Source organism: Mastomys coucha, unplaced genomic scaffold (genome assembly GCF_008632895.1).
Source record: "Mastomys coucha isolate ucsf_1 unplaced genomic scaffold, UCSF_Mcou_1 pScaffold7, whole genome shotgun sequence".
NCBI lineage: Eukaryota > Metazoa > Chordata > Mammalia > Rodentia > Muridae > Mastomys > Mastomys coucha.
The window spans coordinates 8,652,451-8,672,075 of NW_022196913.1; the positions used below are offsets into that span (position 1 = coordinate 8,652,451).

General features: G+C 45.3%; 1 protein-coding gene across 2 annotated transcripts in view; it reads left to right on the forward strand.

Moving 5' to 3' along the window:
• Il2ra (interleukin 2 receptor subunit alpha) overlaps positions 1 to 17,936 on the forward strand; it is a 42,178-nt gene extending 24,242 nt beyond the window's left edge. Inside the window, exons 2-8 of one of the 2 annotated variants that reach the window (XM_031359263.1) lie at positions 1,746 to 1,922; positions 4,269 to 4,379; positions 7,032 to 7,247; positions 8,709 to 8,780; positions 9,482 to 9,553; positions 10,703 to 10,769; positions 17,665 to 17,936. In XM_031359263.1, coding sequence (XP_031215123.1) covers positions 1,746 to 1,922; positions 4,269 to 4,379; positions 7,032 to 7,247; positions 8,709 to 8,780; positions 9,482 to 9,553; positions 10,703 to 10,769; positions 17,665 to 17,689 — 740 coding nt within the window. In that variant the 3' untranslated portion in view covers positions 17,690 to 17,936. The remainder of the gene's footprint in view (positions 1 to 1,745; positions 1,923 to 4,268; positions 4,380 to 7,031; positions 7,248 to 8,708; positions 8,781 to 9,481; positions 9,554 to 10,702; positions 10,770 to 17,664) is intronic. The other variant, XM_031359264.1, reaches the window with a different exon arrangement.
• The last annotated feature ends 1,689 nt before the right edge of the window (positions 17,937 to 19,625 follow it).

A 19,625-nucleotide genomic window follows, 5' to 3' on the forward strand; every position in this document is an offset into this window, starting at 1 on the left:
CTCTCTCTCTCTCTCTCTCTCTCTCTCTCTCTCTCTTTCTCTGAGTTTCATGTAAGCATGACTACCTTCTTTAGTTAATTTTTTTGAGATTTCTCTATGTTGTGTGGCAGGAATTTATTCTTTTGAATGCTTAGGTGCTTTTTAAAATTTATACTGTATTCTCACAATGATAGGTACATATGTCACTGGGTTAGTTTTGTTGTTTTATCCACATGTACGAATGGGTTGCATTGTGACATTTCCATAAATGCATATAATGCATTTTGATCACATTCATATACACACACATCACCCTCTGTGCGCCCATGCCCACTGATCCCCTGCCTCTCCCTAACTAGTTGTTCTTACATGTTCATGCCTTTGTGGTGAACCAATGAGTTTAGTTAGAGACACTTACCGGAATACGGGTGCAGGGTCACTTCCAGGTACATAAGCAATGCACCAGTGCCCATGTGGTCTGATTTTCCTGAGAGAAATGTCTCTTCCTCTCTCAGCAACCATCAATTGCCTATATGGTCAGTGATGGGGCTCACTCATGATATCCTCCTGCCCAGCAACAGTTAACCATCTGCAAATCATCAGGTAGGTGTGGAACTCTCTCTTTGTTAGGGTTTTCCTGCTGTGAACAGACACCACGATCAAGGCAACTCTTAGAAGGACAACATTTAATTGGGGCTGGCTTACAGGTTCAGAGGTTCAGTCCATTATTGTCAAGGCAGGAACACGGCAGCATCCAGGCAGGCATAGTACAGAAGGAGCTGAGAGTTCGACATCTTCATCTGAAGACTGCTAGCAGAGTACTGGCTTCCAGGCAGCTAAGATGAGGGTCTTAAACACCCACGGTAACACATTTACTCCAACGAGGCCACACCTCCTAGTAGTGCCACTCCTTGGGCCAAGCATATACAAACCATCACAAACTCCATGAGCCCTTCCTCTCTGTATGATAAGATGTTGACAAGCACAGTACAGCAGCCGCTAGGAGTTCAAAGGTGTGACAACCCAGTCATTCTCAGCAAACAGTGCTCTACAGCAACTGCCTCCTTGCTTTGTTTCCTTCCACTTCTCTGCAATGTTCTCAAGCCTTGGAGGGAGTGATCTAGATGTCACACTTAGGGGCCGAGCATTCAAAAGCCTTCTGCTCTCCGTACATAGATCATTTATACATCTGTGCAGCTGCTGATGGGAGCATTTCTAATACAAAGATGTCTAAGGAACTGTCTTAGTTAGGGTCACTATTGCTGTGATGAAATGCCAAGGCCAAAAGCAACCTGGGGAAAAGGGTGTTTATTTGGCTTACACCTCTACTTCATCACTGAAAGAAATCAGGGCAGGAGCTCAAACAGGGCAGAATCCTGAAGACAGGAGCTGATCCAGAGTCCATGGGGGAGTACTGCTCACTGGCTTGCTCCTCAAGGGTTGCTCAGCCTGCTTTCATAGAGCACCCAGACCATCAGCCCAGGGTGGCCCCACCCACAGTGGACAGGGGCCCTCTCCTATCAGTCACCAGTTAAGAAACCACACTACTGGCCTACATCTTATGGAGGCATTTTCTCAGTTGGGGTTCCCTTGTCTCAAATGACTTTCCTGTGTCCAGTTGACATAAAACCCAGCCAGGACAGGAACTGCAGTGTGAGCCTCTGAGGAGGTGGAGTACACACCAACCCTTTAAATAGAAGAAGTGTGTGAGCAAGCTACTGCACAATCAAACTCATGTCTCACCAACACTCTTCTTGCCTTTGCAGAGCTGTGTCTGGATGACCCACCGGAGGTCCCCAATGCCACATTCAAAGCCCTCTCCTACAAGAATGGCACCATCCTAAACTGTGAATGCAAGAGAGGTTTCCGAAGACTAAATGAGCTGGTCTATATGCTCTGCTTAGGAAACTCCTGGAGCAACAACTGCCAGTGCACCAGCAACTGTAAGTGTCCCTTTTGTAACCTAAATGTGAAAGGAACTAGGGATAAAAGGAGACAGACCCCAGCTCCCATTAAGTTAGACCAACAGGTAAAAAATGGTGGATGAATCTATGAATAACAGATTTTAAAGTAATATTCACTTGTCTAATTTTACTTAATGACATCTACTTGGTCTAAGAACTAGGCTTGCTGAGTTCTTGACTAAGCCTGAGTCAATCTGATAGATGCACGACTTTGCTGTTGACTTCTCCTGTTCCTTGAGTTCAGACTGCCCCTTCACACAGCCTGTATCTGGACTCAGTTCCTTCTCCATTCTGGGTTGTGCATGTATATTTTTTCATTGCATATATCCATTATACATAGTACTATGTTACATGAGAATATTATCATGCAGGTATACACTGTAGAATGATCATTTTCTGCCCCCACCTGAAATCCCCCACTCTCTCCTCTATTCTCCCTCCCCTCCATTACTAACTTTTGGATTCCTTAGACAGTTTTCTTGTACTTTCAAGTTATATAGACATACTTATATTTAGTTACATATCGAAAGTCTAGGAACCACAAATGAAAGAAAACATATTTCTCTTTCTGAAGCTGGCTTAATTTGCTTGATATTATTATCTCTAGGTGCATTCATTTTCCTCTTTATGGCTGAAGAAAATCTCATCCTACCTGAGCTGAGGGTGGTGACACATGCCTTTAAACCCGGCACTCAGCAGGCAGAGCCAGCCTGGTCTATATAGTGAGCTCCAGGCCAGACTCGTGTGTGTGTGTGTGTGTGTGTGTGTGTGTGTGTGTGTGTTTATTTATTTATGTATACATATATTTAAGAAAAAATCCATATATGCCACATTTGCTTTAATCAGTCCTCTGCTGTTAGACATCTAGGTGGCTCCCATAACTGATCTGTTGTTCAAGTCACGTTTATTTTTTTAATCATGAGGATGGAGTGGGTCAGTGAGCCAAACCATGGGTGGAGGGCAGAGTTTAAAGATGACAGCTCTATTGAAGTGCCTGGCTTCCTCATCTTCCAACCATCTCCCTTTATCCAAAGCTGGATTTCCATTGTCCCCTCACTGAGGTGCTTGCCTGCAACCTCTCTGCCAGTTCTTCACAAGGGCAGGAGTTTTCTGACCCTTGCCTTAAAAGCACATTTCTCCAACTTGAACTTTGAACCATGAGAGGGAAGTGGAGAAGTTAAATAAACATTGTAGAGTTAGATTACTCCTACCTGCATGTACCACACTGGCAGCACTGGTGACAAGGAAACTTACGTTTAATCTACATGCGCACAAGGATTTTCTAGGTGGAGAATCTTGCATTTCTTCTAGGAATGTGTTGCATCCAATGCATATGAGTATGGAGAGGTCAGCGCTAGGCTAGGAGTCTGATGCAAGGTGACCTACTGAGCCCTGCCTGGGAGTATGGAGAGGTCAACGCTAGGCTAGGAGTACTGATCCAAGGTGCCCTACTGAGCCCTGCCTGGCTGGGGTGCCTGGGCACAGGTGACATGCTGCTGGGTGGGGGGAGGCAGAAGGAACTCCTGAAGGGCAAATGGCAGTCGGATGGATGCTATATTTCCCAGTCTCCTGTGTATACCTGGGTGCCACAGGTGGATCACTGTGAGTCAGGAACAGGGGTCCCCCAGTCCACACTTCCCCTTAGGGTGCTCATGTGCCAGGCAGGAAGGGAAAGGCAGAGCCCAAGCCAGGTGAAACCCAGTTTGATTCAGAGTGAGTGTTGGGAGCATGGAGTGGGTAGAAGAGAGGATGCCTTCTTTAGGAGACTCAGGGGTGGCTCTTTAAGACCAGGGAGATGGTCTTTGCCTGTTCATACTGTTTTATTTGATGGTGGGTGTGAATACATACACTTTATTCAGGGTGAACCAGGGATTAAATACCTTTTGCAGGAAAGAATGCCCAGGAAGAGCAGCTCATTGGCTGATGGCTAAGGGATACCTAGATACCTCATTAGCAAGGAGAAGAATTCCAGGTGTTTATGCTATGTGACCCAGTGCCCATGGTTCTCAGTGGAGTGTCATGGTTATGTGTTCCAGAGCAGGTAGAGGCAGGCAGAGAATGGCTCCACTCCTGCCATTCTCAATTCTGAGATTCAAGAATTCTAAGAATTCTAAGCTCATTCAAGCTTGTCATTTCTCACGCCTGTCTGGTAACAAGGCCCCACATGACCTACACAAGGGAGGTCTTTTGTTTATCTTTGCACCCCCAGCACAGATATGTCCCCAGGCACCAGAGAGATGTCCCAGGGTGAATGACCACACAGACTGCTCTTTCTATTCTGAGCATTTGAGAACTTATTTGCCTCATTTTTCCCATATTCTCTAGCTCATGACAACTCAAGAGAGCAAGTTACACCTCAACCTGAAGACCAGAAAAAACAACAAACCACAGACATGCAGAAATCAACACAGTCTGTGCACCAAGAGAACCTTACAGGTAAGATGTGCGTCTCAACAAGCATTCTCTAGCTGGCTCCTGGGAACTGGGAGATCAGTCCTGTTCTGCACAGGCAGGTGCAGTTCATTCTCCTCCTCTCAGAACTCCATGGACAACATTGCCGACTGTTGGCAGACTCACTGCTTAGTATTTCAAGCCACTCTTTCTGATAGTAACGTAAGCTATGGTTTGGGAGCATAAGAATTCAACGCCTACAGTCTCAACTCAACTCAAAACCACGTGTCGGGAATATCTGCAATCTAGCCCCTGCCCTTACAAATTGCTCCTATTTTCTCTTAAGCACAAACCAATGAATTTTGAACAAAACCATTGATAACAATTTGCCTTTTATAGTACAGAATTGTAAAATGATAACCCCAGACACTTATTCACTTCTTAATGAGGTGTGGATGAGTGGGCTCTGTGGCTGCCCACACTTTCCCAGATGGAATGATAATACTTAAATTAAGCCACAATGTCAAGAAGAAAGAGAGGCTGCTAGTGTTAGACCTGAGACTTGCAGGGGCCAGTGAGCCTTAAGAAGACCCCAATCATCCTATGATAAAGTTATAACTTTACAAAGGACTTTATTACATGGTATATAATCCCATTTGAACCCACAACTGAGTGAATCAGGGAACAGGAAGAAGTTCCTTGATTTCCAAAGAAACTAAGACACAGAGCCTTGAAGCAGCTCAGTTACAGTCACATCACAGAGGGAAAGCAAGACCTCAAGCCCCTCTTTCTTCTGAGGGCATATTTTTAGCTACTTAGAAACTACTCACCGCATCCAATATTGGGGTTAGGGGATAAAGTCCAATCTAGAAGCATTATTGCAATGTGATGTATCTGTGTGTCCCCTTTCTCTCCCAGCTCCTTCCTGGAACAGTGTTTCTCATATACATTTAATATTTTCTCTTCTCTCCTGGTAACTGGTGCCAATCTCTGCAGTTACTGAAAGGTCTCTGTTAGTAGGGTGTCAGTATTTGTTTGTTCTTACTCAAGAGACAGTCAGATGAACTGGGCATAGTTGTACATGTCTGTAATCCTAGCATTTGGGGAGCAGACACAGGAGGATGAGAAGATCAAAGCTGGCCTGGACTGTATGATACCTTCCTCATCCACAAATAATGAGAGGGGGAGCGGGAGGGAGAAAGAGAGAAAACAAAAAAAGAGAGAGAGAGAGAGAAAACAAGTTGTTTCTAGCTGAGGGATGTTTCATAAATTGTCGTAGTTTGGGGTTTACAGAAAAAAAAATCAAGTTTAAACAGGTTCAGTCAACTATAATGTTTCTTGATCTTAAAATAATTTATTCTGAGACTAAAACTCAGTCCCAGTGCTGTTACACAAAGTGCAATGTAACAGAAAATGGCTCAGGTCAGAGACACCCAGCTTCCTGTGGGGGCAGACACCTTGTATGTGGTTCTTTGGGGGATTGTTTTGGGTACTCAGGTGTTTTGAAAATCTGGAAGTTTCTAAACCTACGAGTAATTTATGATCCATAGTTCGGCAGCATGTGTAGTTCTGTCTGATTAGATGGAAGGAGGCCATTGACAGGGATTCCAAGATTAATTCAGAATAGGCCATGATCTCTGGGGCCAAAGTTCAGCCAAGCCTGGGTTCATTCCAGTGAGTGAGAAGTTGATAAGTATAGGGGATCTTTAGAAGGCCTGACAGGGTCAATGTGGGTCACCCTTCAGCTGTGGTCTAATCAAAGATCCCGATCCATTTCTCTGAGATTCTCTCAGTGTCTCCCTCCCCTAGGCATTAGCTTTGTCCCAAGTCCCAGGCTGAATACTAACTGCCAATCACTCAGATCCATTCCTCCTCACATACTCAGTGACTGTACAGAGAGGTCTGTTCATCCGCTCCACCCTGCTGCTGTGTCTCAGGATCCTGGGTCAAATGAAAAGCACATCCCCACTAGGCTCTCTGCAAGCATCCTCTCTTCACCTGCCACCCCCACTGCCCGTCCACCTTCCTCTATCTTTCTCACCTAATCAACTATCTGACCCTTTCAGGAGTGACCACCATGTGACTTTTCTTGAGGAGACCTGAACAAACATCTGGTCACTAGATAGAGCAATGACCTCAAACTGAAGAAACGATTCCACCCAAGTATCACGTAATGAACCAATGAGTTCGCTGGGCCTACTCTTGGGAGCAAGGATAGTTCATTCAGCTGAATTATCAGAAACCCTACCCCAGCATGGATGAAACCCTTTAAAAGCTGCATTGCTGGAGCTCCCAGCAGGACTAGTGGACAGATCCAACAGTTTGGGTCTCCTTTCTCTCAGTCATTGTAACTGCTCATGTAACAGTAAGAGAAGAGGGGGGCCGTGAGTTGCAGGAGTATCCTGACATCTGTGGGGTTTGTTTATTTTTTCTGAGTGTTTAAGGAGCCTCCCTCTAAGAGGGAATATTCCAACTCAGGAAATAGCTGCATAACCCTGGCTTCCGTGCCTTCCTACAATACCTACATTGCTGACAGCTGGACTCTATCAACACATGTAGGTTCGGTGAAAGCAAAACAAGGAGATAAGAACCGACGTCTAGTTTTAGCCACCAGAGTTGCTCTGGGTGCAAGAAGTAACCTAGAGGCACTCGCTGTGCCTTCCCAAACTTGCCTTCAGAATTCTTTTCCTCATCCAGGTCACTGCAGGGAACCCCCTCCATGGGAACATGAAGATTCCGAGAGAATCTATCATTTTGTGGAAGGACAGAGAGTGCACTACAATTGTATTCAAGGATACAAGGCTCTACAGAGAGGTCCTGCTACCAGCATCTGCAAGATGATCTGTGGGAAGACGAGCTGGACTCAGCCCCGGCTCACATGTGTAGATGAAAGAGAACACCATCAATTTCTGGGTAAGTTGTTCCTTTCTTGTGTCCTTCCCATTCTTTCCTCATCTGGACCAAGGTGAGACTCCACACTGCCACAGGATCCTGGGAAAGCCACTTGACCTTCTAGGTCTCACCTTTTAAAACACAGAACGCATGAAATGCTGAGGTTCCCTTAACTCTATATAGAGATGGTTAAAGGCAGGGAAATGAGGATCTCTCCAGTGGTCAGAACCATACAGGATGCTGTCTCTTGGATAGAGTGCTATCCTGTGTCTATCCAAGCCTGAGCTTCCAACAATACCAAGATCCCATTGTTGAACAATCCCATTGTTCAGCATCACCCATGTCTCTTCTTTGTACTTATATGGCATTTGTACTGTGTTCCATTGTCATTATAGTCCTTTGCAAAGGTCCCCTTGATCTTCAATAAAAAGTACAAGTGTGTGGGAAATGATTTGCTTTAGGATGTGTTTTCACATGCCCAGCCCTGCTCACGTGCAACCTGCCTGAGCTGAGGTCTTCAGCCATCCTTGTTTGAAACCTTACTACTTCCATAATCAAAAGACATCCATATTGTCTCATGAGTTTCCCTGGTTCCTTTGACTATTGCCACCTGTCACATTTCATGACTTCCTCCGTGGTTCCCTCGGGATGCTGTTTGTTTCTCATAACTTGCCTCCAGTGAGCAGCCCCCATGGCCAGGGCATGCCAATGAATGTCCTTGAAAGAGGTGGACTGGCAAGACCCTGGATGTCTGAGTTAGGGTTAGGGAGGAGGAAGTTTATTTGGCTTACGTTTCCACATCATTATTTATGATGGAAGGAAGTCAGGAAACAGGGCAGGAACCTGAAGGCAGAAATCGACACCAGGGGCCATTAGAGGAGTGCTGCTTATTGGCTTGCTCCTCATGGTTTACTCAGCCTTGCTTTCTTATAGAACCCAGGACCACCAGTCCAGAGGTGGCCCCACCCACAGTGGGCTGGGCCCTCCCACATCAATTACTTATTAAGAAAACCCCCTACAGGCTCAGTGTTATGGTAGCATTCTCAATCGAAGTTCCCTCTTCTTCAATGACTGGTCACAAAAGAACTGTCAAAGCTCAATTTGTCTCCATTTGGTGGTAGTGGTGGTTGTGGTGTGTGTGTGTGTGTGTGTGTGTGTGTGTGTGTGTGTGTGTGTGTGTGTGTGTTATTATGACCCATTTCCAAGTCAGGGGTGGAATCCAGGGCTGAGTACAAAGCCTGGCGAGTAAGACTTGTCCACAGTTCTGTAAATAGCCACTGTCAGGGTTAGAATTCCCCTTTACATGCTTTTCTATGGCACCTTAACTGCTTTTAGTGTCCCAGAGAACTGTGCCTCCAAAAAGCTGCCGATGTCTTAGCAGGTGTATCTAGGGCCAGGAGCCCCAGATGGTGGGTGGAGGAAGGCATTAGATCTCATGTCATCATCTTTGACTCCAAATACATTGCTTGCTTTCTTCTGCAGCTAGTGAAGAACCTCAAGGAAGCACAGATTCTTTTCTTGAGAGTGAGACTTCCTGTCCCATCACCACCACAGGTATGAAGAAAAGATCCGAGAACAGACATTTGGCCATCAGGCAAGGCTCTGCAAGCCTCTCAAGTGATGAGTATGAAGAGGAGAGGAAGCCAGCCCTAGCTGCTTCCTTCTTCTTCAGTGCAAGAATATGGCCATAGCAACATAATCAACCCAAGGCAGGCTGGGAAGATGGCTCAGCTGATAAAGAGCTTGTCATGCAAAGCACAAGGACCTGAGTTGGACCCCCAGAAATCACACTTAAGTTTTAAAAATGCTATGTAAGGCAGTGAGTACCTATAATCCTAGCACTGAGGAGGCAGAGACATGGTGATCTCGGCAGCTTGCTAGCCATCAGCTAGTGTAGCTGAACCAGTGAGCTTAAGGTTCTGTAAGAGATCTCAAAAAAATAAGGTAACCAATTAAGAAAGACATCAGATGTTGACCTCTGGCCTCCAAAGGCACATGGGCATGGGCACCTGCTCACATGCACATACATGCACACACATACGAATGTGTACACCCTCTCCACACACAAACAATCTAAGGGAGGAGAAACCACAGGACAGAGATTGAGGTCTCCAGATATACTTTGCTCACCTGGCCCCTCACATCCCTTCCCTCAACCTGAATGACTAACCTATTGAGAAGCCCCTTTTCTCCTAGCCTCGTGCACTCCTATGCTGGCCATAAAATAAGTATTCCCTCATTTCTCTTTTCCACAGACTTCCCACAACTCACAGAAATAACTACAACTACGGAGACATTTGTGCTCACGATGGAGTATCAGGTAGCAGGTGGGCCAGCTCATTTCATTTACAGACAAATGGTGCAGCATGCCAAGATGTGGGTAATATGGCTGGTTGAAATGACCCCTTCTTTCACTAATGTTTGTAAGGGTAAAGGATGACTTTAATTGCTATCATTGCTCAAAATCCCATGGATCAGCTGTAGTACGTTGGGAGTTGTATCAGCTACCTTTTCTGTTTCTGTGACCAAAAGCCTGACAAAACAAACCGAAGGATCCAGTCTATCACAATAAGCAGCCCGTGGCAGGAGGAGACTGAGCAGCTGTCACAGTATATCTGTGGTTACGAAACAGAGAAAAGCTAGCCACTGTGGTGCAAGCCTTTAATCCCAGCACTTGGAAGGCAGAGGCCAGCCTGGTCTGCATAGTGAATTTCAGGATAGCCAGAATAACATAGTGAAACCCTGTTTCAAAATAAAATAAAATAAAATAAAAAAGTTTTAAAAGAGAAAGGTAAGTGCTTGTTCCCAGCTTACTCTCCTTTTTATGGAACCCATGGAATGGGACCCCACATTTAGAGCAGGTTTCCCAACCTCTCTCTATTTAACCTAATCTGGACAACCTCTCAAGGACATGCCTAGAATTTTATCTCTAATGTGACTCTAGAACCTGCCAATCAACATAAACCAAGAGCATCATCAGAGTTAAACCTTAAATCACCCAAAACCAGTTTCTCCCACATACATTTTCAAGAACAGTGCCTCCCAAACTTTAGCGAGAGACAAAGCAAGGACCCAGGGAGAGAAAATGTATTTATTGTCCACAAGCACCTCAATTATTCCTGGGAGGAGGCAAAAACAGGCCTCAGAGCTACACCTTCCTGGACCACTGAATAAAGGGCAGGTTCTGGAAGCTTCCCACATCAGCACTTGGGCAGTGTGAGCACTTCCAGGAGATATCAGTGTGATAAGATTTCTTATCTTGTTTCAACATTTCCTTCATGAAAGATGCTGCTAATGAGGGCTGACCTCTTTCTGAAGCTGTTCATTCCATGCCCCCTCTGCTCTTTGAAGGCTCCTTGAACCAGGAGGTCCCAGCTCACCTAGGGAATTTTCTCACCTGATCTATGGACTCAACCCCCATCCATGCCTCCCCAAAGCATGAGCCCAACCCGAACTCCCTCTCTTTCTCTTGACAGTAGCCAGCTGCCTCTTCCTGTTCATCAGTATCCTCCTCCTGAGTGGGCTCACCTGGAAACATAGATGGTAAGTCCAACACTGGAAGGACCTAGCACCCCAGTGTCTGGCCCCTGACCTGGCAGCATGGACATTGCCTAGAACTTGACCTAAGCCAACAGACTGGGAAGATAGCTCCCATGCAAGCATGAGACATATGTTCAATCCCTAAAAGCTTTGTCTTTTTTTTTTTTATATATATAAATGTGATGGCATTTCCCTATAATCGTATAATTCCAGAGCTGAGGAAGCAGGCAGAGGTGGATCTCTCATACTCTCTAGCCAGCCAGCCTAGAGAAATTGGTGAACTCCGGGTTCATCAGGAGACCCAATTTCAAAAGTAACATGAATAGTATCCTAAGAAACAATACTCTAGGTTGACCTCTAGCCTCCACATACATTTAGCCCCTGACACATGTACTTTTACTGAACATGTATGCCCAATACCGAGTGGGTTACATTAGCAAACATCACCCCTGCTTGCAGAGATCTGTGCTGTTTAGAGATTAGGAAAACCTAGGTCACCCAAATATGCAGATAGCAAGAGGAGTAATCCTATTTACATATTGCAACCTTGCCATCTACCCACCAGGGATTTACCAAGGTTGCTGGAACAGACCATGCCACCCCACCCTCCTTCCAACTCTGCCAATCCTCTGCTAGAAACCAGTATGGGTAGCAAGGGATGGAGAGAGGAGATGGAGACTGTGGCTAGACCGGACTTGATGATATGGATGAAGGTTGCTGGATACTCACAGGGCTTTAAAAACAGTTCTTAGCATTTAGCATTAATTACAGGGGTAAGCTCCTAGATAGCAAGAGTAGGGTGAGGCTCTGAATTCTGTGTCTGCATCTCTAGCTGTACCTGTGTGTTTACCTGTCTTGGAGTTCCCTTGGTTTTTAGGCCCTAGGTATCTTGACCAATGATATCTACCACAGCTCATATGTCTTCTTAAGGATAAACAATTTTTCAAGCCACAATTAAGTAAAGAGTTTTGTGTGAGACAGAAACCAGAAATCAAAAATCTAGGTGAGCACACACACACATACACACACACACACACACACACACACACACACATACACACACACACACACAAACATACACACACACACATACACGGTGGGGGTTGGGGGAGGACTGTGTATGGTGGTACATTCAATTGATTTTAGCACAGAAGAACTGAGACAGGAAGATCATGAGTTTGAGTTTGAAAGCAGTCGGGCTGTATAGAAAATCTCATGCCAGTCTCAGCTACATAGAGAGACCTGTCCCAAAATAAATGAATAAACAACACGCCAAGGGACGTAGCTCAGTTGGTGGATCTTGGGCTTGATCTCAGCACTATAAGAAGCCAGGTATAGCAGCATACACCTCTAACCCCAGCACTAGAAGAAACCAGGTATAGCAGCATACACCTCTAACCCCAGCACTCAGGGAGGAAGAAACAGGGAAATCCAGGTATAGCAGCATACACCTCTAACCCCAGCACTCGAAGAAGCCAGGTATAGCAGCATACACCTCTAACCCCAGCACTCAGGGAGGAAGAAACAGGGAAATCCAAAATTCAAGGTCATCCTGGGCTACAGGAGATCTTATATCAAAAACCTAAACACATTATTTTTTAAAGATTTGTTTATTTATTTTATGTATATGAGTACACTGTAGCTATCTTCAGATACACCAGAAAAGGGAGTTGGATCCCATTACAGATGGTTGTGAGCCACCTTGTGGTTGCTACGAATTGAACTCAGGACCTCTGGAAGAGCAGTCAGCGCTCTTAACTGCTGAGCCATCTCTCTAGCCCCAACACATTATTTAAAAAAAAAAAGAATTAAGAGCTATAAAACCATCTTGAGAAAAGCCAAATACATCCTCGTTAGAGTTGACTGTCTGAGATGTTCTATCCCTATCTTCATTTCATTTCCTGTGGCTGAGATAAAATACCCCAACCAAAGCGACTTAAGAGCGAAGGGGCTTAGCCGGGCAGTGGTGGCGCACGCCTTTAATCCCAGCACTTGGGAGGCAGAGGCAGGCAGATTTCTGAGTTTGAGGCCAGCCAGTGAGTTCCAGGACAACCAAGGCTATACAGAGAAACCCTGTCTCTAAAAACCAAACAAAAAAAAAAAAAAAAGATTTATTTTAAGAGAGAAGGGGCCGATATGACTTACAGATCTAGGATGCAGTTCATCCTCAGGAGGCAACTAAGGTGGCCGGAACCTGAAGCAGTTACTCATATCACACCCCCCATCAAAAGCAGGGAGCAATGGATTAGCAGGCATACTTATGCCAGCTCACCTCTTTTTTTCTATATAGTCTAGGATCCAAACTCATTTAGACTGAGTCTTCCCACATCAGTTGCAGTAATAGAAGCAATCCCCTGCAGACATGCTCATGGACAACATAATCTAGGGAATCCGCCATTGAGATTGCCTTCCAGTAACTTTAGGTTGTGTTAAACTGGCAATTAAAACTAAATCATTACAGTGCCTGATGTCAAGGGTGTGCCCCTCCTGCCGAAGCAGGTTCTGGCCAGCCCTAATACTTCTAAATCTTTAATAACATAGCCATAGTGCAGGTGGGTGGGAATCCAGTTTCTTCCATTTTTATGTTGTTCATCTGGCCTACTCCTCATTTTCCATAAGTGGAGCAAGAAGCAGAAGTCATTGAGAGCTACATGAGGACATCCCGATAGTTGCTGCACTAGAAATTACTCATAACCCAACAGTCTACCCATTTCCTTAAAGTGTTCTTTTGGAGTCTGGGAGATGAAACATGATGTAATATGCCTGACAGTCTAGGCCCTCAGTACTTGTGAGACCTTCTTCCTGCTCTGGGGTGGACCTTTTCTTCCTTTCTTTTCTTTCTTTCTTTCTTTCTTTTTTTTTTTGGTTTTCCAAGACAGGGTTTCTCTGTGTAGCCCTGGCTGTCCTGGAACTCACTCTGTAGACCAGGCTGGCCTCGAACTCAGAAATCCACCTGCCTCTGCCTCCCAAGTACTGGGATTATAGACGTGTACTACCGCCTGGCAGACCTTTTCGTTTAATATTTTGAAGACGCCACACTCAGAACCAGAGGACAGGGCTCTTCATGAGCAATGATAGCTTAGAGTTTACAATGTGAAGTAGGGAACTGTCTAGGACTGTGTGGTTCCCCCTAGACCTCCCAGTATCAGGGTCATTAGGGAGATTGAAATATAATCTCAGTACAACCCCTTTTAGTCAAAGAATTTGCCCAATAAAACAAAACAAAACGCTTCTGAAATGCCAGCCCCAAGGAGTCCAATATAACAAGACCCTGTTGCAGATGCATAGGTACCTGTGCTCACACTTGTACACACTCCCATATGGACACATAATTAAAAATAAGATATATAGATACATAGATATATTTGAAAACAAAAAGTCTACTTTCTAGAAGCTGATTTCATCTAATGCTACCCTCTTGTGGCCAATTGCAAATCCTGCCTCTGAATTCTGAAAATTTTGCTCTTCGCCAGAGGTGCTTTGGTTATTTTGGACCATGTACTAGGAGCTAGGAGTGTGCACTGGCTGGCTCACACCAGAGGTGCTTTGGTTATTTCGGACCATGCACTGGCTGACTCACACCAGAGGTGCTTTGGTTATTTCGGACCACGTTCTAGGAGCTAGGAGTGTGCACTGGCTGGCTCACACTAGTTACGTTTTCAGGAATTTTGTGTTTTGTTTTAAATTTTCGTCCTGGGAATTAAATCCAAGGCCTTGAGCATGCTAGACACGTGTTCTGCTCAGCTATGACCCAGCCCTTTGAACTGTTTTGTTAATACTTTTCTCTCTTTTTCTGTTTCTTAATGTTGATTTTTTTTGCATGGGATTGGAACACTTGCATGCCTCTGGAGGTCAGAGGACCTTTTGAGAGTTGGTTCTCTCCTTCAGTCACCGGGCTTGGTACCAAACTCCTTACCCTCTGAGACATATTTCTCCCCCTGTTGGATTGTTAGGTTTTATGTGTTTGATTTGGTTTAGAGCAGTGGCCCTCAACCTTCCTAATGCTGTGACCCTTTGATACAGTCCCATTGTTTCCATTGCTACTTCATGCCTGTAATTCTGCTACTGTTATGAATTGTAAGGTAAATAGCTGTGTTTTCCAACAGTGTTAGGTGACCTCTGTGAAACGGTCTTTCCATCCTTCCTCTGCCCAAAGGGATTCCCATCCACAGGTTGGTGCTGCTTTAGGTCTTTTTGAGACAGAGTTTCACTTTGTAGCTGAGGGTGCCCCTCTCTTCACCGTGTAGCCGAGGATCTCCTAGTCTTCACCATGTAGCCCAGGGTGCCCTTGTTTTCACTGGGTAGCCCGGGCATCTTTGAACTGACCTATCACACAACATTGTAAGTGTTGGGGCTACAATGGTATAGCTGAACCCTAGGTGTGGTGGGAGTATTTACACAATGGAGCTAGTCAGCCATCTTCATGCATCGGTTGTTAGATGTTCCCAGCCCACACTGCTTGGAGCTGTGGGCTGTGAAGTTCCAAGTGAACTGGGTTACTGTAGTTCTGTAAGTTTAATATACCACTAAAAATATGTTCCTGGTGTTAGAAAGATGGCTCAATCAGCAGAGCACTTGTCTCATGAGCATAAGACCTTGGCTCAAGCCAGAACCCACATAAAAATAAAACAACCAACAGCAGCAACAACAATAATACACACTGAGCGCTCTTGTGGGCTCAGTGGGCTCTTGTGATCACTGGAGGTCTGGAGAGGCAGAGACAAGCAGATCCCTGGCTCACATGGGACAACCAGCCTAGCCTTCTTAGAAAGTTCCAGGCCAATGAGCGATCCTGTCAAAAATATCAGTGCAGCTGGCTCCTGGGGAATGACACCCAAAGTTGTTCTCCAGCCTCCACTTGCAACACACACACACACACACACACACACACACACACACTCACACTCACACTCACACATACACACACCTTAGTTCCTTAGTTGTATCAACCGTATTCCAAGTTTTCACTACAAACGCACGTTCACTGAGTAGGCAATTAAAGTGCCATTGTTGCAGAACACCCACAGGCCAGCTCTAGCTAGCAGCAAGGAGTCTCAACTCACACTAATCACTCTGTATGTTTAATGGCTACTCCTACTCTAACTCAGCAGTTATTAGTCTACAGGACTAAATGAGGAAAAGTCCACAACTGCCAAGTGTTGGACATGGCACCATGGGCCGCAGATATGCACGACTCATCCTGGCTTGTGGGAACGAGTAGACTGGAAGAGAAAACAAAAAAACCTTGAAATACTTTTGTGGTGCTGAGGATATAGGTCAATAGTAGAATGTTTCCTCAGCCCTGGGTTCAATCCTTAGCATAGAAGAACAAAGAAGAAAGGGGGATATGGGGGGAAGCAGGGAGGAAGAGAGGGAGGGAAGGAGGGAGGGAGGGAGATTTGTTGAAAGTCTAAGATGGAGATATGTAAGCAGAAAGGACATTTAATCTACATGGGATCCAAAGATCTGACCTGACCTGCAGGCCAAGTTATGCGGGGGAGCGAGGAGGACCACAACCTGGAGTAAGAACGGGCGAGAGAGAAGACAGGACTCAAGGAAGCATTGCTTGTCAAGAGTCGTTTACTTAGTGGAGCAGAGCATATTTAAAGCAAAAATCTTGGAGGGGAGGGGGAAAGGAAGGAGGAAGATGGAAGGTTACAAAATCTTCTGGAGTTGAGCTCCCGGGGTGACAGGTGGGGAGGGGGTGGATTTCCATAAATGTTCTTTTCTCAGGGCCAAGCCGGATCCTTGTGATTGTCAGGCAGGATGTTAGTCGCAGGGTTCTCAATTAGCTGGGGCAGGATGTTTATCTCAGGGCTCTCTTGGTTCCCAACAAAGATCCACTAAGCTTACTGAGCTGATGGCCTCTGAAGTGTCAGATAAAACGAGGCAAGAAATAGCTCCTGGAAAGAGGAAGCTGCGGTGCCTATGGAACTGTGAAACTGTGTGGTGATGCCTGGGAGAAGTTTGGGCTGTAGGATGTAAAATGAATAGGGACCATGGCCACAATGATACCACATTGCCCAGACAGACAGAAATTCTGTCATGGAAGATGAGGCCGCATTGAGGAGGTGGGACAACAGACAGACAGAAATACTGTCAAGGACAATGAGGCCACATTGAGGAGGTGGAACAAGAGGCTGATGATGGTAATGCCTCAGATCACCTCACCTTGGAGAGAAACAGTAATCCTGGGCTTCTAGGCGAGCTACATGCCGTATAGAGGCCAGGTTTACCATGGGCAATGTGTCGACAATATGATTACATTATGGTGGAATAAATCCACATCAAAGTTGATGAGTGTGCTTTTTGTGGGTCTGTGGATTTGACTGAGTGGAGCAAACAAACCAACGGGTACAGAAAAGAATTGAGAGAATTAGTATGATTGGTAAGCTGGATAAAAATAGGGAGTATGGAAGAGGGTTGAGTCAGAGAGGGACCCTGGGTTTCTCAGACAGGGAGCCTCTGTAATCACTAGATCCTACCGTGAAATGTAAATTGGGGGTCCCAAGCAATACACCTCTTAGATGTTAGCTACAAGCACAGCCCAGTAGGACATCTACTTGCTCAGACCCACTCAGCTCTATATCCAGCCTAGAGCTAGCTGCGTTGTGAGATGACCTTTGGGTTGTTTTTTTCCTTAACACACTGGGTTGAATTACCAATGCACAGAGCAGACACTGAATGGACAGCCAGTGTTGGTCCTCAGGAGGGATGCAGAAGCTTGAGGCTAGTTTTTGTCAGGTGGAAGGGTAACAAGATTCTGAGGTAGAATTCAAAGTTAGAATCTCAGCTGGGGTACAAGGGGACTGCTCAGTTCACATGGGTTTGGGTAAGGACCGTGTTGTCTTAGTATACCTTGGCATGCATGGCTGTGACGGAGTTAATCTTCTTCCAGGAGGAAGAGTAGAAGAACCATCTAGCAAGCTGGAGAAGTCAGAGCCCAAGGGAAGCTGATGGGAATCATGAAGGTCAAGCAAAATCTGAGAAGTCAAACATTCACTCAACAGGTGTTTCCTTTTGATCCCTTGGATTCTAGAAAGTTCTGAGGTACCAGGACATAACAGCACATCAGGAAACAACAACTCCATCACTAAACTGGACTTTGCTATTGAAGAATAGGATCTAACCATTTCAATACAGCAGTTCTAAAGCTTTAACAGGAGAGAGGGCCCAGCAGGGCTCTGAGTGTTTTGTTTTCATGTATATATATTGATGGGAGCTGGGTGGTGTGTTCACTTTTCATGTAACATATAATATAGAAAAAGTAGCTTTAGCTTGACTTCACTGTTACAACCCAGCTTGAAAAGCTCAAGTAAACCCAGCACTAATGTAAATACTCCCCCTCCTCCTCTTACTCCTTCTCTTCCTCCTCTTCTTCTTCCTCCTCCTCTTCCTCCTCCTCCTCCTCTTCCTCTTCTTCCTCCTTCTCTTCCTCCTCCTCCTTTTCCCCTTCCTCCTCCTCTGTCCCTACTCACCCACACTCATCCACTTTCCTTTTTCTTTCTGTTCTCATAAGCTCATCCTAGCTACATGCTTGGCTGGTTCCTTTCTCAACTTCAGTTTGCCTAACTGGTTCTTCTGATTTCATTACTTACTGACCAGCCTTTAAAACTCTGGGCTGGCAAAGATGACTCTGCTCTTAACTCAATCCCAGAAGGAAACCCCCTTTCCATTGAGGCTTCAGTTTTGACATTCTGAAGAACAGAAACTACTGTGGCAGAACAATTCTCAGATAACATCAAAACAAAGTGTAGAAGCTACAGGAACTGTGGAGCTTCAATATTCAGAAGCCTGTGTCTAGGGTCCATGCCTGGAGCAGAAGGCTAAAGGAAGTCCCAGGACATGGACTCAGGATCAGATGCTTTACCAGCTGATTTCTTTGGGACTGCTGTCAGCTCTCCATTTAGCTCTGCACTAATCTGATGCTTACAGGTGGACATGAAAGGCAGGTATGGACTTGGTACATATCATGAAAACACTGGGAAAAAGATGAGTACGTTCAAGTTTACAGAAGGGAGGAAGGAAGAAGGAAGCAGAGTGGTGATTATACAAAAGATTAACTATAGACTGGATACCCCAGGCATCCTCAGGTAATGCCTCCCTCAGTGCCCCAATCCAGATCACCAGGAAGCCTTGCGAAAGCAGACTGCAGAGTCAGCCTGTCTCTGGGCCAGTAAATGTAGAATTTGGATTTCTCACAAGTTCCTGGGTGGTGTCTCTATGCTGATCTCTAGACCACACTTGGTGAGGCACTGGGCTATTCCCTGTGTGCCCTCTTCTTCCATGGATACCAAAAGCAACTGGTTTTGATGCCCAGACTCTCGATCGCATTTTTGTTCAATCTCTTGCGTAAGATTTCCTCTCAGATGAGTTAAGTCAGATGTTCGTGTTTAACAGTTTTTTAGGGGATTTACAAGAAGTCTAAACTATCAGTTTTCATTTCTGAAAAGTCTGGAAAGTGTTATGAAAAGATTTCAAAGGTCAGACAGAGCCATTTTGAGTCTTTTATGTGACTAAGTATGAACCAGACTTCTCCTATCTATAGTCTCTCCTTTCCAAAATACACCTTTTGTGGGGGCATGGCAGGGAGGAAAGTTAAGTAAAACCTCAAGTTACTAATTTTAGAAAAGGAAAAAAAATGTTAAAATCTTACTAAACAGCGGTGGGTAGTGGGCCATACCTGTAAGCCCAGCACTCGGGAGACTGAAGCAGAGGATTGGAGTGAGTCTGAGGTCAGCTTCACCTACATAGCAAACCCTACCTTACCCCTCAACCTCTCCATAAAGACAGTCTTACTTGTATAAAATTAATTTTTTGGGGGGCGTATATTTCAAGACAGGGTTTCTCTGGATAGCC